This window comes from Trifolium pratense, linkage group LG5, assembly GCF_020283565.1.
Source record: "Trifolium pratense cultivar HEN17-A07 linkage group LG5, ARS_RC_1.1, whole genome shotgun sequence".
Classification (NCBI taxonomy): Eukaryota; Viridiplantae; Streptophyta; class Magnoliopsida; order Fabales; family Fabaceae; genus Trifolium; species Trifolium pratense.
In genome coordinates this window covers 10,291,403-10,312,079 of record NC_060063.1, presented here as the reverse complement: position 1 = coordinate 10,312,079, position 20,677 = coordinate 10,291,403, and the positions used below count along the sequence as shown (strand labels likewise).

At 31.7% G+C, this 20,677-nt stretch overlaps 1 protein-coding gene across 1 annotated transcript; it reads right to left on the bottom strand.

Moving 5' to 3' along the window:
• Nucleotides 1-7,043: 7,043 nt before the first annotated feature.
• On the bottom strand, nucleotides 7,044-8,962 carry LOC123887548 (UPF0481 protein At3g47200-like). Its single transcript, XM_045936879.1, has one exon. It carries the CDS (start codon nucleotides 8,704-8,706, stop codon nucleotides 7,228-7,230), a length of 1,479 nt encoding a protein of 492 aa, XP_045792835.1. The 5' UTR covers nucleotides 8,707-8,962; the 3' UTR covers nucleotides 7,044-7,227.
• Between the last annotated feature and the right edge of the window lie 11,715 nt (nucleotides 8,963-20,677).

Sequence of the window (20,677 nt, the reverse complement as noted above, 5' to 3'; positions counted from 1 at the left end):
TGATCCAGAACCACCACCACACGTTCAGACCTCTGAATCTCCCTATAGGAAAAAGAAAATAAAGAGTGAAGGGTATGGGAGATGGGTTGAAAGGTGGCGATGGAAACCAAGATTAATTAGAAGTTTAATCGGAGATTCATTTTTAAAACACCCTTAGTGCTTACACTTCTAAACAGTCGAGCCAACGACGTTAAACAAAAGTGCTACGTGGGAGGCAACCCATGACTTTTAATCACTTTCTTTTATTTTTGCTTTCTTTTTCTTTTAGTTATTTCCCTGTTTTTCCGTGTGATTTTATTTCTGCATATTTTAGTATTTTCATTCAGATGTTTTCTTTTCCATTTCAATACGTTCTTAAATATTTTCATTAGTATTTATTTTAGTCATTATTACGAAAATTATTTTTAATGATTTTCAATTATTTTCGTAACCGTCTATTAGTCGATTAGTATATGCACTTATAAATGTTTATTTATTTGGTCAAATATGCATTCAATCAAAAGAGTAGTCTTTGGTCAAAAAACCTTTTTCAAAGCAAACAAAATGCATTTTCCCACACTCTTACAAGAAGCATGGCGTGACCATGCTATAGATTCCATAGGGAAAATGTTTTTGGAAGTTCATGGCATGCAAATTTTGATTCCCTTACACAATTTCCTTTCCACCTTTCAAAACAATCAATGACAATTAATTGGTAGGACCTTGTGTTTCATAAGGAGATTCTTTTTCAAGTTATAAATACATGCCTTTCAACATAAACTAAACTCACCATTTCTACAATATTCTTTCTAAAGCATAAAATCTCTATCTATTTCCAAAACAAAATGGTTTATGAGTTAGTTTTTAGAAGAAGTTCAAATCAATCTCAAATCTACGAGGATTTGCAAAGAAGGGAAATACAAGCTACAAGGTATGCCGATAATTCTCTCTTAAGAAAATTAGGATTGTTAGATAGTGTAAATTATTTGTTTGATAATCTAAATCTTCGACATTTCCTATCTCAACAAAATCCTATTTATACTCAACTAACGCTAGAATTCCTAAGCTCTTTAATCGTTAACACTGTTCGAGAAACTAGGAGTTCGCATGGCGCTGTCTATTTTCGAATGTTTAATACTGAGTATGAATTTTCTTTCAATGATATGGCTGACATTTTGCGTTTCCCCCATGGACCAAGTGTAACATGTGAAGTCAATGATAATGAAGAGTGGCAAAATAATTTTAGCCACTTTTGAATGACTATCACCGGTAAACAAATTAATAGTCATGAAGGAAATAAGGCCTCATCCATCCATAATCCGGCCTTACGCTATTTCCGCCACTTATTGGCACATACCATCTTTGGCCGAGCCTCTTTTAACAAAGTCAACTCCAAAGAAATGTTTTACATGTTTGCTGCAATTAGAAAAATGAAAATTAACACCGTCCCGTTTTTATTTTCACATATGCTTTCACAAGTTAATACAAGTCGGGGCGGAGCGATAATTTTTGGAGGGCTAATCACGACCATAGCTAAAGCCATAGGACTAGGACCTCGATTAGAAAATTTAGAACATACTCCACCTCGGTTAATCGATGAAGATATGGTAAGGAGTATGAACCTAGTAAGGTTAAGAGAAGATGGTAGATATGATTTAATGATTCAAAATCGTGTTTTTAATAATATCACCCTTCCTAACCAATGGCTAACGGATGTACGTGACCCGAGAAATCTTTGCTATACTAATAATTCTACGACTAATAGAGCTCCCACGCACATTTCTCCAAATGTTGCTGCTGGTGGGGGCGCAAGCATTGTTCCACCTGCACACACTACACATTTTTCTAACACTTTTGCAGGTAGTTCCTCCTCATCAAGGCAAAGCACTATCGATGATGTACTCCATGAGATACGCGCCCAAAATGCACTAAATCAAGAGCGCGATGGATTATTTTATGCCATGCATCAACAACAAGAGGAGATGATGGAACAAATGACATTCATGCAAGCCCAGCAAAACCAAATTCTTCAAAACCAACACGAGATGCAGGGCTATTATCATAGATGGGAGAGCTCAGAAGAGCACCGTCAACAACAGCTCGATAATGTCATACAAGAGCTAGGCGGTTTGAGGCTTCAGTTCAACAATTTCCAAAATTATCAACAGCCTCCCCCATGATTTACCACAGGTTTTACGCTCCAATTCTGCTCTTGAGTCGCAACAGTGAGGACACTGTTGGATTTAAGTTTAGGGGAGTATTCTACTATCTCTATTTACTTTTAATTTTTAGTTATTTGAATTTTTATTTCCTTTCGCATAATAAAAAAATTGAATTTATAGTATATTCTTTGGTTTTTCTAAATTTTTCCTTTTCTTTAGCCAAATTAAAATTTTTTCCAAAGACTTAGGATAATAGCTCACTTAGAAAGTATATAGGTTAAGAAAAGACGAGAGGCTAAGTTAAGGAAATTAGGGAATTTTACAACAAAATCGGTATTTTTCCAACACCCAGAAGTCTCCCTAGTATAGATATAATTTGAATAACCATTGTGCCAAAATCTCTTGATTTAAATTTGTGGAATCCTTTAGTAGTTTATCTATCCAGTCGGACACCATCTATAAAGTCACACATTAAGTAGGTTTGTCGATGAATATAAGCGAATCATCTAAGCAAGTTATTAAGGTCATACTGTGGTAATACGGTTAAACCTTGAAGAAAAAAAATATATAAGGTCATACTGTGGTAATACGGTTAAACCTTAGAAAAAAATATATTTATATGATTGCTAATACAAAAATTTGTATCATCAAGCTAATTGCGAGTTGAAAAAGATGAACAAAGACGCTAACCGGCTTTCTTACCATGTGTGTGACATAGATAAAGGGTCTTAATGTGACTGTCTAGAATGAAAAAGGATGAAACAAAGGAGAAGATTTAGATTGTAGTACAACGGCATGATCCAAATTCGATATGTATAAGAGGGAGAACTTTGTGTGTCGTTAAAATACCCTTCTTGATTGTGTAAAGAACCTAACTAATTAATCTTAGCCGATTTGAATTTCTGACCACGTATGAGTACTTGTGATGTTATTTTTCTCTAAGTCTGTGTGTGTGAGTTGCTTCGCATTTCAAATATTTTCTATATGCAAGCTAAATTGCTTGAGGACAAGCAATGGTTCAAGTTTAGGGGAGTTTGATACACCTAAAAATATGCTATTTATTTAGTTAATTTACTATTATATTTTATATGTTTTTATTTCGATTCCGAAGTTTTATTATATAAATAGTTACTTATTTCTCATATTTTAAATAAACAGATAAAAAGTGTACGAGTTGAAGAAAGGAGCGAAAACGGACCGAAAAGGAGCAACAATGGACAAAAAGGCCACACATGTGCAGCCAATTGGGCCACACATGTGCAGCCCACAAATCAGCTCGCCAAGAAGCCCACATTGGCGCCCGCCAACTGGCCCAAGCTGCTGCTCGCCACTTGCAGCCCAGTGGCGGTCGCCACTTCCTTTTTCATCAAGCCACACGTTTGATCCAACGGTGACGCGCTATTCAACTATTAGTCCCACATCGGCCAGTTCTTGTCTTTTCCTCCTTGTATTTTAGTATAAATAGGCTAGTTCTCTTCACTCAAAAATATAACACTTGACTTGGAGAATTGAGAACTAGGCTTAGTACCACAAGGTTTTCTTCTCTAAAGTTGAGAGTTTAGTATTATTTTATTCTCCGTTGAGAATAAAATAAGTTTTTTTTATTTTCCTACCGTTACGCTGTCGGAGTCCGTACTCGAGATTCCTTTTGTTATTTCCTTATGTCATAATCAAAATGACTAATCAAAATGTCTTCGTCGATTAATAATGTCATAACGACCATATTATGTCTTCGTCGACGATGGACTTTTTATACCTAATCAAAATGTACCCGCCCAGTTTTATTGTTTCTCTCAAAAACGGGTATCCCCCAAACGTTCTCTTTTACGAAAATATCATCATCATTATATGTATTATGTACTTGTTTCGGATTCGTAACTATTAGTCCCACAGAGTACACAATATCTATGATGTACCCAGAGTAGGTCACATTGACCGAACTGGGTAAACAATTTTATTGTGTCCATTTCTTTCTCGCCGTTTATCTTTTGATTGCTATTATTATTGTCGTTCACTTATTTGATTGCTTAATCGTACTTGCTCCACACATCAAGGTTATTGGTGTGATTTAATCGAATTCACAACAATTCCCCTAAATTTTTCGGTTAAATCTCTCTGCAATTTCTTCATCCAAGCTACAATGCTATATGACAAAGTTCAATCTAATTCAGGTACTGGTGTTTCTACCGGTTTAGTATCCTCAATTACATTCAGCACCACGAATCATTTGCCGTTGCTCGACGCTGCAGCTAGCCATGTAGCCAGTAGGTAATTATCACTATTATGGATGAACATTAATGCTATAATGTGAGACGGGAAAATAGATTCTAGGGACGAAACCGATAGAATGGAGTCTCAAAGTAGGAATTCTAATTAATTGAATAGAATTCGGTACAAATGAGATTATGCAAACATAAATGAGAGAGTTTGTTTTTGAGAGAAGAAGATAATTGTTCATTCATTCATTCATTGAGTATCAAATGAGGCTGAATTCCTGCACAATACCCTCCCCTTCAAACATCCTTGTCCTCAAGGATTAACAATCGCAAGTGTCATGTTTAAGAGGCAAAGCTTTCCATTTGCTTAGAACTTTAGCATCTCGAACATTTCTCCTATTGACCATCTTCCTGTGCCAAATAGTCATAATTCCAATGCATTGAAGGAGTAGCTTAGCTTCGACAGGGAAAGAGCTGAAAATAGCATAAGGAGGTGTTGTGCCTAGCTTTAATTAGGCCAGAGGACTATAAGAAACAAACACCATTCTTTTTCATTAGCCAAGCTAGGATCTGTTGGGTGGCAATTGCAGCAGCATATATTAAGAAGAAAGCATTGCTGGAAGCTTGTTACCAAGTTAATCACGTGTAAGCTCCATATGTGGTTTACCAATAAACCAAATGCACATGTAACAAACTCTCTAAGCACTTTGTGCACCAAAGCAAACAAGACATGCTTAAATTCTATTGTAACATGATTAGAAAACTCAGTTTTGTATCTCAATAGATTTCCATATAAAACTAAGGAAACACAACTCACTAAGTTCCTGCAAGCTCAAAGATGATGGCACCATGAGTTTTATTACTGTCTCCCAAAACCAATTTGTGCCTAGCAGCAAAGACAAGGATGAAAGTATTTAGTCTCTTGGCAAAATCTAGGCTAGTCAAATATTCACTATCAACTACAAGAAAATGTTGAAGATTTCCCCCGCCAATCCTCAAACTGAGTGTTGCATAATTATAGTCATTATACTCCCCAAGAGTTTTTAACCAATATTCTTTGAAGATATTTCCAACTACAGTACCACTCAAATTGCACAACTGACAGTGAAGCTATTCCGCCCCTACCTAGAAGGAAGCCAAGTTTCTTTTGTTGTAGCAGCAGGAGAATTCTTTAAAGCTGAGAATCCGATACATCAAGAACAAACCGAGGTGGAAGAAGACTGTCCTAAAGTAGTATTCCCTTCCCTATTCAATGTTCAGCTCGGCGAAGCAAAAAAGTAAAAAAGGAATTTCAGCAGTTAGGATCAGTCTTCTAGTAAAGGAAAAAGCATGAACTCGCTACACACGAATTGATAATGAGAACACAATAAGAGATAGAGAGGAGGAAAGCAAGGAAGCAGATAAAAAGTATTCTACTTCTAGAACCAGGGTATGCTTATTCACTAGTTGCTGGAAGGGTAGAACGTAGGGCAGTGTTGGCTCATCTTTCACTTCCGGACTCTAGCTTTCGAAAACCTTCCTCACCTATAGCACCTGGCTTAGCTTTAAGTCAATCCCGGTGGACTTCCTTATCCTTATTATAGAACCTTCACCTGGGAGTCAGAATCTTCCGTACTTCGTCCTTAGTTAGCCTTTGTTGGTCTCATTTCCCCGGTAAAACTCTCTTAGAACAAGGTTATTTGTAGCATTAACATCAAATTTCACTAGTTCATATGGTGTTCCCTCTATCTTGGCTACTACAAATGTTGCAAGGTTGCTGATGGATTCCATAGAGATGGATTCGAAAGCAAACATTTTTGAATTGTTCATACTAATGTCAAAGTGAGCCGAAACTTGCCTTCCAACATCTTCCTTGTACATTCCCACATATACAAACATATCCTTGGAAATTTTAACTACTGCAAGAGATATTTGGAAGAATTTTTCAGGACCTATTGAAGTAAGAAGCAGCAGCAACTGTTTTGCAGCTACAATTTTAATGACCAGCGGAGTTGCCTTATTTAGAATCTTGCTATAAAGAACAACGAAAGATATAATCAAATTCATGTTAAACTCTTGACTATACCTTGTCACTATGTCTGCACAAAAACCAATGCCTAGACATGTTAATGATGCCACTCAAAATAGGTACATGGCACTTTGACATTTGATCAAACAGTTGGAGGGGATAATCATCAGACATGGTCCGTTTCATCTTTTCCCAATCCAATATTGGGTCTGCAATTCTCAACTCATTTGCTCAAAACCATGATAGCTTCATCCTACATGTTGGTGCGAGTCTTGCCTGTAACTGCAATGGATTCTCACATGTCGCCGGAGTCTCAAAGTAGGAATTCTAATGAATTGAATAGAATTCGGTACAAATGAGATTATGCAAACATAAACGAGGGAATTTGTTTTTGAGAGAAGAAGATAATTGTTCATTCATTCATTGAGTATCAAATGAGGCTCAAGGCCTTTAAATACAATACTTAAAATAAAAATGTAAAATGACATAAAATAAACTATTAATTGATATTTAATTCCTATCAATGACCAGATTAAAGAAGACACACATAAAACAATCTTCTGGATCATCATGTCATTTAAGCTCCGAGCATTTGTCTATAAATATCACTTGTAAAGTTCATTTGTAATAATAGAAATATATTAAGAACATATTATATCATCTTTTTGAACAAACATATTATATCATCTTATATCATTAGGGTAAATCCAACTCAATATAAATGAATGACGAGATAGCAAACTAAAACAAGAATACAAACCAAATCACAATAAAAGAAAATACAACAAAGAAGAAAAAAATAAATTAAGGTTGTGTGTAATCACACATATCTCAGTCGTTCGATCAAGGTCAAGTTCTTCAATTACTTAGAACCATGATCAGGTTCTTTACTGTCATCATGGAATACTGCAGAGTGAGGAGGGTACTGAAATGGAACAATAAGCAAACCTCTTATCACTGTACTGAACTTAGCCTTCTCCAATTTTGCGTATGCATCCGCGAACCCACAAATTGCTTGTATGAATGTAAAGTAAAGAACCAAAAGAGCACCTACTGTTGAAAGTCCAACAGCCCAACTTGTTAAATAGTTATGAACTAGTGAAGCCCTGAATCTCGCGCGCCAACAACCCAGATACTCATTCGCCTCATTTACGACTTTGTACAAATAGGACTCATTCATATCAGGAACAATATCCTTAGCTATGTTGTTGATTAAGTCTGCCACATGTTCATCATTCCCTAAAGAATGATGAATAATCCCTTTATAATGAAGAACAGAAACATCTTCAGCTGAATTTATGAGCCTGTTTAAGAAAAACATGTAAGTTGTCATGTCTGGATTACATCTCTTGTGACATTTCTCAAATGCAACCATGTTACGAAACACGGTTCCTCTATGATCACCGATGTAAACCGGTGGCATACTTAGTTCCTTTATCATAATTCCCCATTTTTTTCCAAAGCTTATATCCAACAATTCTCTCTCCTCACAAGCTATAATTTTCACACCCCCTTCTTTCAGTTCTGTTATTGAATGAATCATTTGACTCTGAGACCCTCTCGGTTCTTCACCGATGAGTTTCGGTCTTATGTTGTATCTGAGAAGATCAAGAACATGTTCAATTTTGAACTTGTAAGCAGTTTGACATTCAGGGGTTTTTCGTGACTCGGATTGAAGCAATTGGTAGAAGAATTTGAAGGCGAGATTGTAGAAACTCATTTGTGGTTGAGAACTATTCGTCTTATCGGTTAACTCGAACAACTTTGTTAAAACAAACATAGGAAGTTGGTTTTCCAGCATTATCAACTCGCGACGAATGGTTGGTAACATCCATCTACTAAGAGATGGAACATGTTTGAAATTGTTATCTGATAAATCCCTCAAGAGTTGAATGATGAAAGAACCATCAACCAACATCATCTTTAGAAACTCATCGCTGCTTAATTTGATGTCACCCTTGTAACAACTTCTAGCATTGATTTCTTCTTTCTCAAGAAACTTACATGCCTCTTCTAATTTGGTTCCATTAGCACCATTAGGATCGAAAAGACGGTGAAAGAATTTGTTTTTGAGAATTTCCATCTCTTGCAAGTGTTGTGATCCATAATGATAAGGACCTATTGAGATGTTATTGGGTATGTAGGCTTTTGGTTCTACATTGAGCATGTTTGGTGGAACCTTGTATATGCATACACTCTCATTTTTTTCTTCAATGTTTCCACTATTTAACTCTTTCTCAACAAGACCTCTCCAATATCTTGAACTTGTTTGGGCAGTGCCATGAAATCGTCTTTTACTTAGTTGCTGAAAAGTAAAACTAATGAGCTTATTGCAACTCATAGTTGGGAAATTTTAGAGAGAAAGAGATAGGGAGAGGAGGCAATAACAAGTTCTCTTGTCCTCTTCGTAAGACAATCACCCCTTTTTAATTTGCAACAGGTCAATATTTAATATTCAAGTCAACTTTTGTTAAACAATGTAAAATGTCCACCATTTTCCCTTGTCATTGTTTAATGATAGATTTATTTCGGTGGTTGATTATAATACTCCCTGTCTTTTAGTATAAGACATTTTTGAGGAATTCATTCATTTCTATATAAAATCAAGTTTTTTTTTTTTGTCATAGTGGATAAAAATTCATCTCTTAAACTTAATTTTGTCTTACAGGTTAGAAACCTATCTCATAATATAAAATGAAAATCCCTAATCAAACATCAACCTATATTAATCTCACCGGAAATTCATCTCTTGCTTGCTAACACGTTTTGGACAAAAATAAAATTCTACCCGATTTACCGTGTTTTAGTTAGTAATATAATATTTGCAGCAGGTCAATATTTAATATTGCAGTCAACTTCTCTTAAATAAAGTAAATGTTCATACAAAGTTTTTGCACGTTGATTGATGCTTTGCTAAGTCTCCAATTAATATATTACTCTCTCCGGTGCTATGTAATGTAACACTTTGAAAATATTTTTTTTTGCGATTTTTATAAGAAACACTCTTTAAACTTATTCTTTATTAAATAGATAATCTTTTATATATCCTTATTAAATTGTATAAAATGCAACCTATTACAATGTTATGCATTAATTACACAACACATTTCCAAGGTTAGTTTTGGAATAACACCCAACATTTTAGAATTTTTAATAAAAAAATAAGTCTCCTTGGTATGTGTGTTTTTCTCAATATGTTCCTTATATATAGGACCGGAGGGAGTATTATTATAATTTTTTGAAAGATTTATTACAGTGGTTGATACTTGATAAGAATACTCATTTTAGTCAGTTCTTGTATGATTAACTTTGTTGATAGAGATATTGCATATATTATATAGAAATTGGGTTTGAAATATAGACACTTCACTTATTTATCTTTAAAGTGAAATTTTTAGCCACTATGCAATTAGACGAAGAAAAAAAATTGTCCTTTCGGTCTTTTATATATATATATATATATATATATATATATATATGGCTGTGTCTAAGGTGAGGTAGTAAATAGGTCCCTCACCGGTGAGGGAGTAAGAAAAAGTCGTTTTCAACCATCAGATATAACTAATGGTCAAGATCTGCTAAAATTTAAAAGGAGAACATGTAAAATTGTCCACTTCTTATTGTATCTCTTTCTCTTCTTGTACCCCGGTAACTTCAATATTTTCATTCTACTGCGGACACAAACTGTGAACGCCCAAACCACTGACACCGACTATTCACACCACCGACCGCGACCACCACCACCGGAGAATCTTATGGATATTTTGTTAGTATTGAAATCAAATGGATATTATTAATCGTTATTACTTATAGTGCCATTGGTTATGATAAAATGATAATTCATGGTTTCAAATCTTTATTCAAATGGCAGAACATTTTTTAATGATTCTATCATGTAATATTGACGGTATCTATATTTCTCTGTTCGTGAAATGAAACGATTATTTTTGGAAACCGTTTGAGTTGTTTTCAATGGTGGTGTGAATAGTCGGTGTTGGTGGTTTGGGTGTTCACCGGTGTCGGTGGTGGTTTGGAAATGTTGAAGTACAATGCTAGAGGTTACTTAGGTATGAAGAAGAAGAGAAGGCAACAAGATCCTGTGCGAACAATTTTACATATTACCCTTTTTAATTTTAGCATATTTTGACCATTGATTATATCTGATGGTTGTAAATAATTTTTTTTTACTCCCTCACCGGTGAGGGACCTATTTGCTCCCTCACCCTAGCATTCACCAATATGGTGGCTTCTATAAAGGACCAAATTTTATATATATATTATAAAATTTTTATATACATTATAGATCATATATATCAGTTATTATTTAAATCTAAACAGTTGGTTGTTTTTTTATAAAAAGACCGAAGAAAATATATTAAATGTCAAACTTAAATTACACTGCAAGTCTTTTATCTTTTTTTTTTTTAAACAATTTGGTCCTTTATTTTTTTTTGTATCACTTTGGTCCTTTATCTTTCTTTTATAACAATTTCGTCTTTTATCTTTTTTATTTGTAACATATAGATCCTTTATTTTTTATAAATAAATAAGTTAAAAGACCAAAGTGTTACAAAAAAATAAAATAAATGACCTACAGTGCAATTTTGTCTATTATATAAGTTAATTTAAAGTTTCCATTGTATTTAGTGATGGAAACCTGTCGGGAACGAATGAAGCGCATAAGGTAAGTTATTTCCTCCTAACCCAATTCTTTTCATACAAAAATCAAACCTTTAAACACATGTATAAGAGAGGTCTAAAACCCTTACCACTTGAATCAACTATAATCATTTTACTGTTAATAACATACTTAAACTTTTAATAATTCTATCAAAACTTTGAGTTAAAAATTGAGGTTAAGTTGAATTCATAACTGTTGCTGAATAGATAGAATAATATTAATTGTACAAAAAAAATAGTAATATTAATAGTCATTTTATAATTATATCTCTATTATATACTATTTGTGTTTGACACTTTTGAAGATGTCGATCTTCTGAAAAGAGTTCAAAGGATCTATACATGTGTAGTTTTTCAGTGGTGGTTTTTCCATCTAAAAAGATTTAGCGGCGCATCTATGTAGCTTCCATACATGCTTAATTTGAAAAAAAACATTTGATAATTACGTAATTTGAAATTAGCTATCAAACTTAATTTACTTACACACCTACAATGACTATATAAATTAAGGGTATCTTAAAGAGTGCCTCGGGACACTTGTTAAGCATACCAAAAAAATAATTGTTAATAATTTTTTGGCTTAATTAGTCTATTGGTTCCTTAAAGACATTTTAGATTTCACAATGGTTTCTTAAAGAAAAAAATGTTCGGATTGGTCCCTTAAAGACATATATGTTTCTCACATTGGTCATTTTCGTCAATTTTTTACAAAAAACATTAGTTTTAGTTTACTGAATTGTGGATGTCATTAAGTGTAGGTGGTCCACCAAAAACTTTAATTTTTAAAATTTTAACCATTGGAATTTTTTGTTATATTTGGAGGTAAAATTTAACGGAAAGAACCAATATGACAAATATATATGTCTTTAAGGGACCAATCCGGACCTTTTTTTCTTTAAAGAACCAATTCAGACATTTTTTTCTTTAAGGGACCATTATAAAACCTTTTTTTTTATAAAACATTTAGCGTGCATAGGCATCACATGAAAAACATTTCTCAATAGGATTCGAACCAGGGACCATTATAAAACCTAAAATGTCTTTAAGGGACCAATAAACTAATTAAACCTAATTTTTTTAGACAACTAGTAGTATTATAAATCACACATTTTCAATGTCAGAAGGTCAATATTTAATATTCAAAGTCAACTTCTGTTAAACAAAGTGAAATGTCCATATTTTTGCAGGTCATTGTTTTATAGTAATTAATGTTCAAGTCTCCTATTTATATTATTATTATTATTATTATTAATTATTAATAATCAAACCTTTCACACGTTTAGGTCACTCGTCAATTTTAGTTTTGCAAATTCAAAACTATTTAGGTTTCTTAGTAGTATTTCAATTGAGCTTTCCAATTTATTGATTGCGAAGTACTTTTACATAACTACACTTTAAGCGTCTGTTTGGTTGTGCGTTTTGACACCCCAAACGTGAGTTTTTCATTTTCTAGTGTGTTTGGATAAAAGCAAAATCGAATCCTGAAACGTGATTCTACACCCCAAACGTGAGTTCAATGGAAGCTACAATTTCAAGCTTCTGCGTCAAAGTAAAATCGATTTGAAGATTTTTTCTTTAAATGCTTTTTATTCTTCTTTTTTATTCCTTTTCTGCCCTTGACATATTGTCTTTCCAAATTCATCCTCCAGATCCACCACTCCAACAAGATGCATGTTGCCTTTCCCCTCTAAAATCAACAACCACGCCGATTTGTCAGAGCACCGTAACAATGTTGATGGTGAGGGTAAAGAGAGATTAGATGAAAAATTGCTAGAATGGGATAAGAATATTGAGAGATGGGGAAGGAGAAGTGAAAAAAAAATGGTATGATAAGATTGAGAGATGGGAAGGAGAAAAGGTAGAATCTCGTTGAAGATTCTGGAAAAATTCTAGAAAAATGAATGGATAATGGTGGTGTTTTTTTTTGACGCAAGAGGATAATGGTAATGTTTTAACTTTTAACAAATGCCGGTGTTTATTTTAATTTTTTTTAAAAGTAAAACAACTAAACAAGTGGTGGTGTTATTAAGGTAGTTTATTTTAACTAGTTTAATTTTTACTAGTGTCTTGGCGGCCGTGTGGGTGTTATTATATGTTAAAGACATTTTGGTAATTTATGGGTTTAAAAGCAATTTTGATGCAAATTACCCAAACATCATAAATTGATAAGAATCACTTTTGTTTTAACGTATCCAAACATAAATCAATTTTATCAAACTCACTTTTAAACCAAATCAATTCTTTCAAACTCAATTCTATCAAACTCAATTATTTAATTTTTACTCGTACATTCACACTCACACTGTGAATCACACACACACGAAATCTCACGGCATTGGTTACTATATCAAATCAGACATTAAAGAATCAAAATATTTCATTAAGGTTTTTTCAACACAGTTCCTTGATAATTTGAGATATTTCATTAAGAACAAACTTTATATGCATGTAAAGTAGAAGTTGGTAATAGATAGTTATGGATATCATATGTAAATCTATTTATGTGGTTTGTTTTGAGTAAATACCCTCAAATTTTGGCTTGAAATTACCCCTCCAAATTATATTTTCTTTTTTGTTTAGTTAAATTAAATAAGTGTTTTTTTTATAAGCAGTTAAATTAAATAAGTGTGATTTTCACATGTTTGTTTTAATTTCTTGTCTTGATACAATTTATTCCCTCCGTCTCAAAATAAATGACTTAGTTGACCACCTTCACATTTGTCAATGTCCAGCTTTAATCAATAATATCTTAAGTTATCTATTATTAAAAATTATATAGTTTGAAAATATTCATCGGGACAAATCAAACAACATCTCATATGCTTATATTTGTATGTACATATTAGTAGAAAAATATGGTAAAACTAGATCATATGAATAGTACACTAAGTCAAAATTAGGTCATTTATTTTGGGACAGAGGAGGTATATTGTTTTTCGGTGTTTGTGCTGTGCATTTTGTTTTTTCGTCGCTGTGCGGTGTTTATTTGTTTCAACTTGAAGGAATAACTTTGATGTGGTTCAAATCAAATCATGTATATTTTGATGTCATCAACACTACAGACCCATAGATATAGATAGTTTGGACACTTCAATATAGTCATATTTGTAGGCTTGTTGGATCTATTCGTTCTGCCCAGAGAATCTTGGTTCCCCATTATTTCTCGAAGTTACCGGTGGCTTGTGACGTGGACCTTTATTTGGCAACCACAGAACATTTGTGTGTGCATTTAATTGACTTTTCTCCCACTCGCGCGTAGATGTACAATGACATGCCTAGGCTACTTGATTGTAATTGGTTTTCCAATATATCATTTGGGTCGTTGTATTCAAAAGGGTAAATAGTGTTTTACCCCCTGCAAAATAGGAGAATTTTGCATTACCCCCCTGTAAAATAAAAAGTTGTGATTCCCCCCTCGTAATATTAAGATTCTTTGTTTTATCCCCTGAATTGACAACATGGATTTTGAATCTTAATTTTGCTGAAATGGCAACCATACGTGGTTTTTTTTTTTTTACACATGGCTTTTTTTATTGTTTTTATTTATTTAATTTTTATTTTGCCACATATTGAGCTATGTCATTTAAAAAAAATAAAAAATAAAAAACAAAAAAGGGGAAAAACAAACCGCAAGAAACATCAATAATCTTCACCATTCTCATGGGAAGAACAAACAACAACAACCCATTCTTTCATTCAATTAAAAAAAAAAAAATCAAAACAACAACAAACTTCATCTTCAATCTTAAATTTCATCTCATCAATTCAATCTCAAACCCATAAATCTAAAACCATAAAAAACTCATAAGTTTCTCAAAACATAAAATCTCACAGTTCATTCTCCACCACCAGCCACTACCACTGTCGTCTTCCATCTCTCTTTCCCACCAATTGCATCTCTCTTCCTTGCAGCATCACTCTCACTAATTTCCGCCGATTTTCAGATCTGAATTTTGTTGTTTGTTGATTTTCCAAAAAATTAAAATTAAATCAGAATTAATGATGTTTGGAGAACATGTGTTGTTATTTTTCTTGAACTTGTAATTGCTAACCCAACCCATATCCTTCACCAAGATCAAAGGAATGAACACGTGAGAGGTAGAGACCAGGAAGGAGAGGGATGAAGGAGTTGATTATGTTAGGGTTGTTGGTGGTGGTGGTTATGGAGGAGGTGGAGGAAGAGTTTAAATTGGAGGAATTGTGGAGATGTTGATTTTATTTATTTTTTTTTATTTAGGGATTTGAGATGAAAGTTGCTTCATGAAATTTGATATGAAAGTAGTTTTTTGGAAAAAAAAATTGTGGGATTTGAGATGAAGATTTTTTTATTTTTATTTTTATGGCTTAACTACACATTTGGTCCCTTACGTTTATTTTAGGTTTCAATTTGGTCCCTTACGTTTAAAAAGTATCAATTTGGTCCCTTACGTTTATTTTATGTTTCAAGTTAGTCCTTTCCGTTAGTTTTGTCACTAACACCGTTTGAACAGTACACGTGTCAGCGTGTCCAAGTGCCACGTGTCAGTCCACATATGCAAATTGACTGCCACATGTGACAAAATTGACGGAAAGGACTAACTTGAAACCTAAAATAAACGTAAGGGACCAAATTGATACTTTTTAAACGTAAGGGACCAAATTGAAACCTAAAATAAACGTAAGTGACCAAATGTATAGTTAAGCCTATTTTTATTTTAAATAACAACTAGCATGACACCCGTGCGTCCGCACGGGAGTCGCGGCGTTGCCGCTCCTCATTTGGTAAGATGAAATTTATTGGAAAGTTGATTAAAATATAAAAAAATAGAAGGGATATAATATTTGGTAAAAAAATAGAAAAAGAACAATGGTAAAATCATTACCAAAAAACCTTATGTCTCCATATTAATATAGGAATATAAATAAGGATAATGCAAAAATTATGAAAAAAATAGGCTATCTTATTAATATATTAGTAAAAACATAGGTCTTGGAAAAATCACCAAAAAACTTATGTCAATGTATTAATATATGAGTATAAATATAGTCACTAAAAATTATTAAAAAATAGGCAATCATATGTGAAAATATAGGTCTCACAATAATCATAAAAATAATTAGGTCACCGTATTAAATATGAGTATAACCTGTAAAATTGTAAAAAAAAAAAAAATAGACAACTTAATTTTTATTTTATTTTTGTTACAAACAACTTAATTAATATATAATTAAAAGTATAAGTCCCGTAGAAACCACGCAAACAAAAAAGTTTCCATATAAATATATGAGTATAAATATAGGTCCCGCAAATATTATAAAAGATGGGCAAGCTTATTAATATGAGTAAAACACATAGGTCCCCGTGTACAAAAAAAAAGCACATAGGTCCCCAAAAATCACACAAAAGATTAGGTTCTCGTATTAATATATGATTATAAATATAGCTCTAAAAAAATAGTAAAAAATTGAAAACAAAGATTTATTTGAAAAAGTGCAAAAAAATAGGAATTTATTCTTGGATTAAGATGAGGGTATAATAGGAAGATAATGTGCAAAAATCCACTTTTATTAATTAAGTGTTATCATTCTAACTAAACACTTATAAAAAAACGGAAGGAGTAAAATATTAAGATGGAATTAACCACCTCAAGAAAATTTTTAAAATATTGAAATTATTTACTAACTTTCAAATATGACACAAAATATTCATGAAAGTGATGATGTGTCAAATTATTAAGTAGGGGTAACATGAGATTTTCACATGTATCTTATTTTCTTAGGTCCTTGTAATAAATATATATATGAGTATGAATATAGTCCCGTAAAAATTATTAAAAAATAAGCAATCTTATTAATATGCTAGTAAAAATATAGGTCTCGCAACAATCATCAAAATAATTAGGTCACCGTATTAAATATGAGTATAAATTTAGGTTCTACATAAATTATTAAAGATCAGGAAACCTTATTAATAAGAGGATAAATATAGGTCCCGCATAAGTCACACAAAAGATTATGTCTCCGTATAAATATATGAGTATAACTCGTAAAATTATAAATAAAAAAACAAACAACTTTATTAATATAGGAGTAAAAATATAAGGCTCGTAGATATAACAAAAAAAAAATAGGTTCCCGTATTAATATAAAAATAGCCCGTAAAATTATTAAAAAAAATAGACAACATAATATATTTGTAAAAACACAAGTTCTTTGAGAATCACAAAAAATAGTAGATTTTCGTATTAATATATGAGTATAAATATAGGTCTCACAAAAAATAGTAAAAAACTGAAAACTTCATTAATAAGAGTAAAAACACATGCCTCGCAAAAATCCCACAAAAAATTAGATCCTTGTATTATTAAAATATTGAAATTAGTTATTAACTTTCAAATATGACACAAAATACCCTTGAAAATGATTATGTGTCAAAAAATAAAAAGGGGAAAATTTGTGATTTCATATGTATCTTCTTTTTTCCTTCAAAAAAAAATGTATCTTCTTTTCATATATTGTAGATGTGTCATTATATTCATTCATCGGTCATAATTATTAATTTTATGCGGATTTCTATATGTTATTTATTTTATTTTTTTTAAGGTAAAGAAACGTTTTAAATTGAGTAAGCAAAACAAAATTAATACTGCATATATTAATTCTCCTATATAGTAGATTGTACAGGATTTATCGATGCCCAGTTAATTGATATGTATCTTCTTTTTTCCTTCAAAAAAATATGTATCTTCTTTTCATATATTGTAGATGTGTCATTATATTCATTCATCGGTCATAATTATTAATTTTATGTGGATTTCTATATGTTATTTATTTTATTTTTTTAAGGTAAAGAAACATTTTAAATTGAGTAAGTAAAAGAAAATTAATACCGCATATATTAATTCGCCTATATAGTAGATTGTATAGGGTTTATCGATGCCCAGTTAATTGATTTTTGTTTAATAAAAAAATTGAATTTGTATAAAATGAGGTAATTTGAATGATTATGTGTCAAAAAATGAAATATGGGCAAATTGGTTATTTCTTCTTTTAATGTATTGTAGATGGTTCCAAAAATATAACAAATTAATTCATATGGCTTAGTGATAAATATAATAAGAAGTGTAACTAAAAGGTTAAGAGCTCAAATCATGCTGAGAAATGTTAGAAATTTTTTAGCATGTTTCTACTAACTTTTTTTAATAAAGACACAAAATACCCTTGAAAATGATTATGTGTCAAAAAATGAAATAGGGGAAAATTGGTGATTTCATATGTATCTTCTTTTAATATATTGTAGATTCATATGTATCTTCTTTTAATATGTTGTAGATATATTGTAGATGATTCCAAAAATATAACAAATCAATTCATATGGCTTAGTGGTAAATATAATAAGGAGTGTAACTAAAAGGTTAAGGGCTCAAATCCTGCTGAGAAATGTTAGAAATTTTTTAGCATTTTTCTACTAACTTTTTTTAATAAAGACACAAAATACCCTTGAAAATGATTATGTGTCAAAAAATGAAATAGGGGCAAATTGGTGATTTCTTCTTTTAATGTATTGTAGATGGTTCCAAAAATATAACAAATTAATTCATATGGCTTAGTGATAAATATAATAAGAAGTGTAACTAAAAGGTTAAGGGCTCAAATCCTGCTGAGAAATGTTAGAAATTTTTTAGCATTTTTCTACTAACTTTTTTTAATAAAGACACAAAATACCCTTGAAAATGATTATGTGTCAAAAAATGAAATAGGGGAAAATTGGTGATTTCATATGTATCTTCTTTTAATATGTTGTAGATATATTGTAGATGGTTCCAAAAATATAACAAATCAATTCATATGGCTTAGTGGTAAATATAATAAGGAGTGTAACTAAAAGGTTAAGGGCTCAAATCCTGCTGAGAAATGTTTGAAATTTTTTAGCATTTTTCTACTAACTTTTTTTAATAAAGACACAAAATACCCTTGAAAATGATTATGTGTCAAAAAATGAAATAGGGGCAAATTGGTGATTTCTTCTTTTAATGTATCTTCTTTTAATATATTGTAGATGATTTGGAATAATTATAATAATAAAAATAAATAAAAATTCTAAGAAAATCTACATATGCATGCCACATCATAAAAAAAAAGATTCCATGTCTAGTTGGCGAATTAGGGGGTAATTGAATGAATCTTTATATTACAGGGGATAATCACAAATTTTTTTTTTGCAGGGGGGTAATGCAAAATTCGCCCATTTTGCAGGGGGGTAAAACCCTATTTACCCTTACTTTTATGATTAAAGAACAGACTAGTGACTTTTTATGAGTTAATTTTTACGATAAAAGATCCTCTCCGGTAATTGAGAGGGTCTTGTGCAATCTATGCCATTCATTTATATTTTAAAATTAAAATTTCTTGTATTAAAATAATAGGTGTGGTCCAGATTTCACCGGAGAGAGCAATTTTTACTAGTATAGTCTACCAATTTTATTTCCCTTAATAATTATGAAGGTTGAACCCACCTCATGCGTGTTTTGTCATTTAACAAGTAATTGGGTTCCTTTGGTTATTCTAATATGGTATGTAACTATTAGAGTTGTTAAAGAGCCTACCCGTGGGCCATGTCATATAAAGGCCGGTCCAGTCAAGCTCGGTAAATTTCATGGTCCGGCCCAATAAGAAAAGGCTTACATGGGCCGGTCCCACTAATAAAAAAAGATGCAACTAAATTTATGTTATATTTCTCAACTAAATTTTCAAGAATGTAATTCATATCCCTATATTTTCTCACCCAATTTCCCAAACAACAATAACATCATCTTTATCCTCATCAAACAAACAAACAAATCTCTAACAAATAATCTCATCACAATCCAATGAGTTTATTATTATTATTATTATTGTTATTATTATTATTATTATTATTATTATTATTATTATTATTATTATTATTATTATTATTATTATTATTACTACTACTACTAGCGGACAGACAGTGCGCATTTCACGCTTGTCTATGTTTATTAAGTATATTTATGTCAAATAAATATAAAAATAAAGTCATGGATTATGTTATTGTGAATTTGTTAATAAAAGATTTTTGCTGCTAAAAAAAAAAAAAGCCCTATGTTATGCTGAGTTTGTTAATAAAAAGACTTTTGCTGCTAAAAAAAATCAAGGGTATTGTTAGTATTATAAAAAGTCCACACGAAAAAAATTTGTATCCTCTGTATATAGGTATAAATATAGATTATTATTATTTCCACCTCATATCTCAGTATTTTATATCGACTTCTGATATAATAAAATTAAATACTACCAAAGTTACTAATTTATCCTTAGTAGGTGTAACCATATTCCAAGTTTTATATCTTTCATTGTAATTTAACTGAAAAAATATATAAAAAGAGTACAATTCAAGAAAACTGTCATTTAGCTTCAAAAGTTTTAGTCTCGGACAATTTTGGACGCCAATAGCGTCTATGTAGCATCTATTTAGCGTCCACAATATCCAACACAAGTCTCTTTTTTGCAATTGATTTTTTTGTGCAACTTTAAATCAGAAGAAAAGAATCTATCTACTCTTGACGCTAATTATTATTTATTTTTTTGATAAACGATGCTAATTATTAGTATTTAATTTAAATATGGATACATAT

Coding starts and splice junctions, on each gene's coding strand:
- LOC123887548 (XM_045936879.1), bottom strand. CDS start 8,706: ATGAGTTGCAATAAGCTCATTAGTTTTACTTTTCAGCAACTAAGTAAA.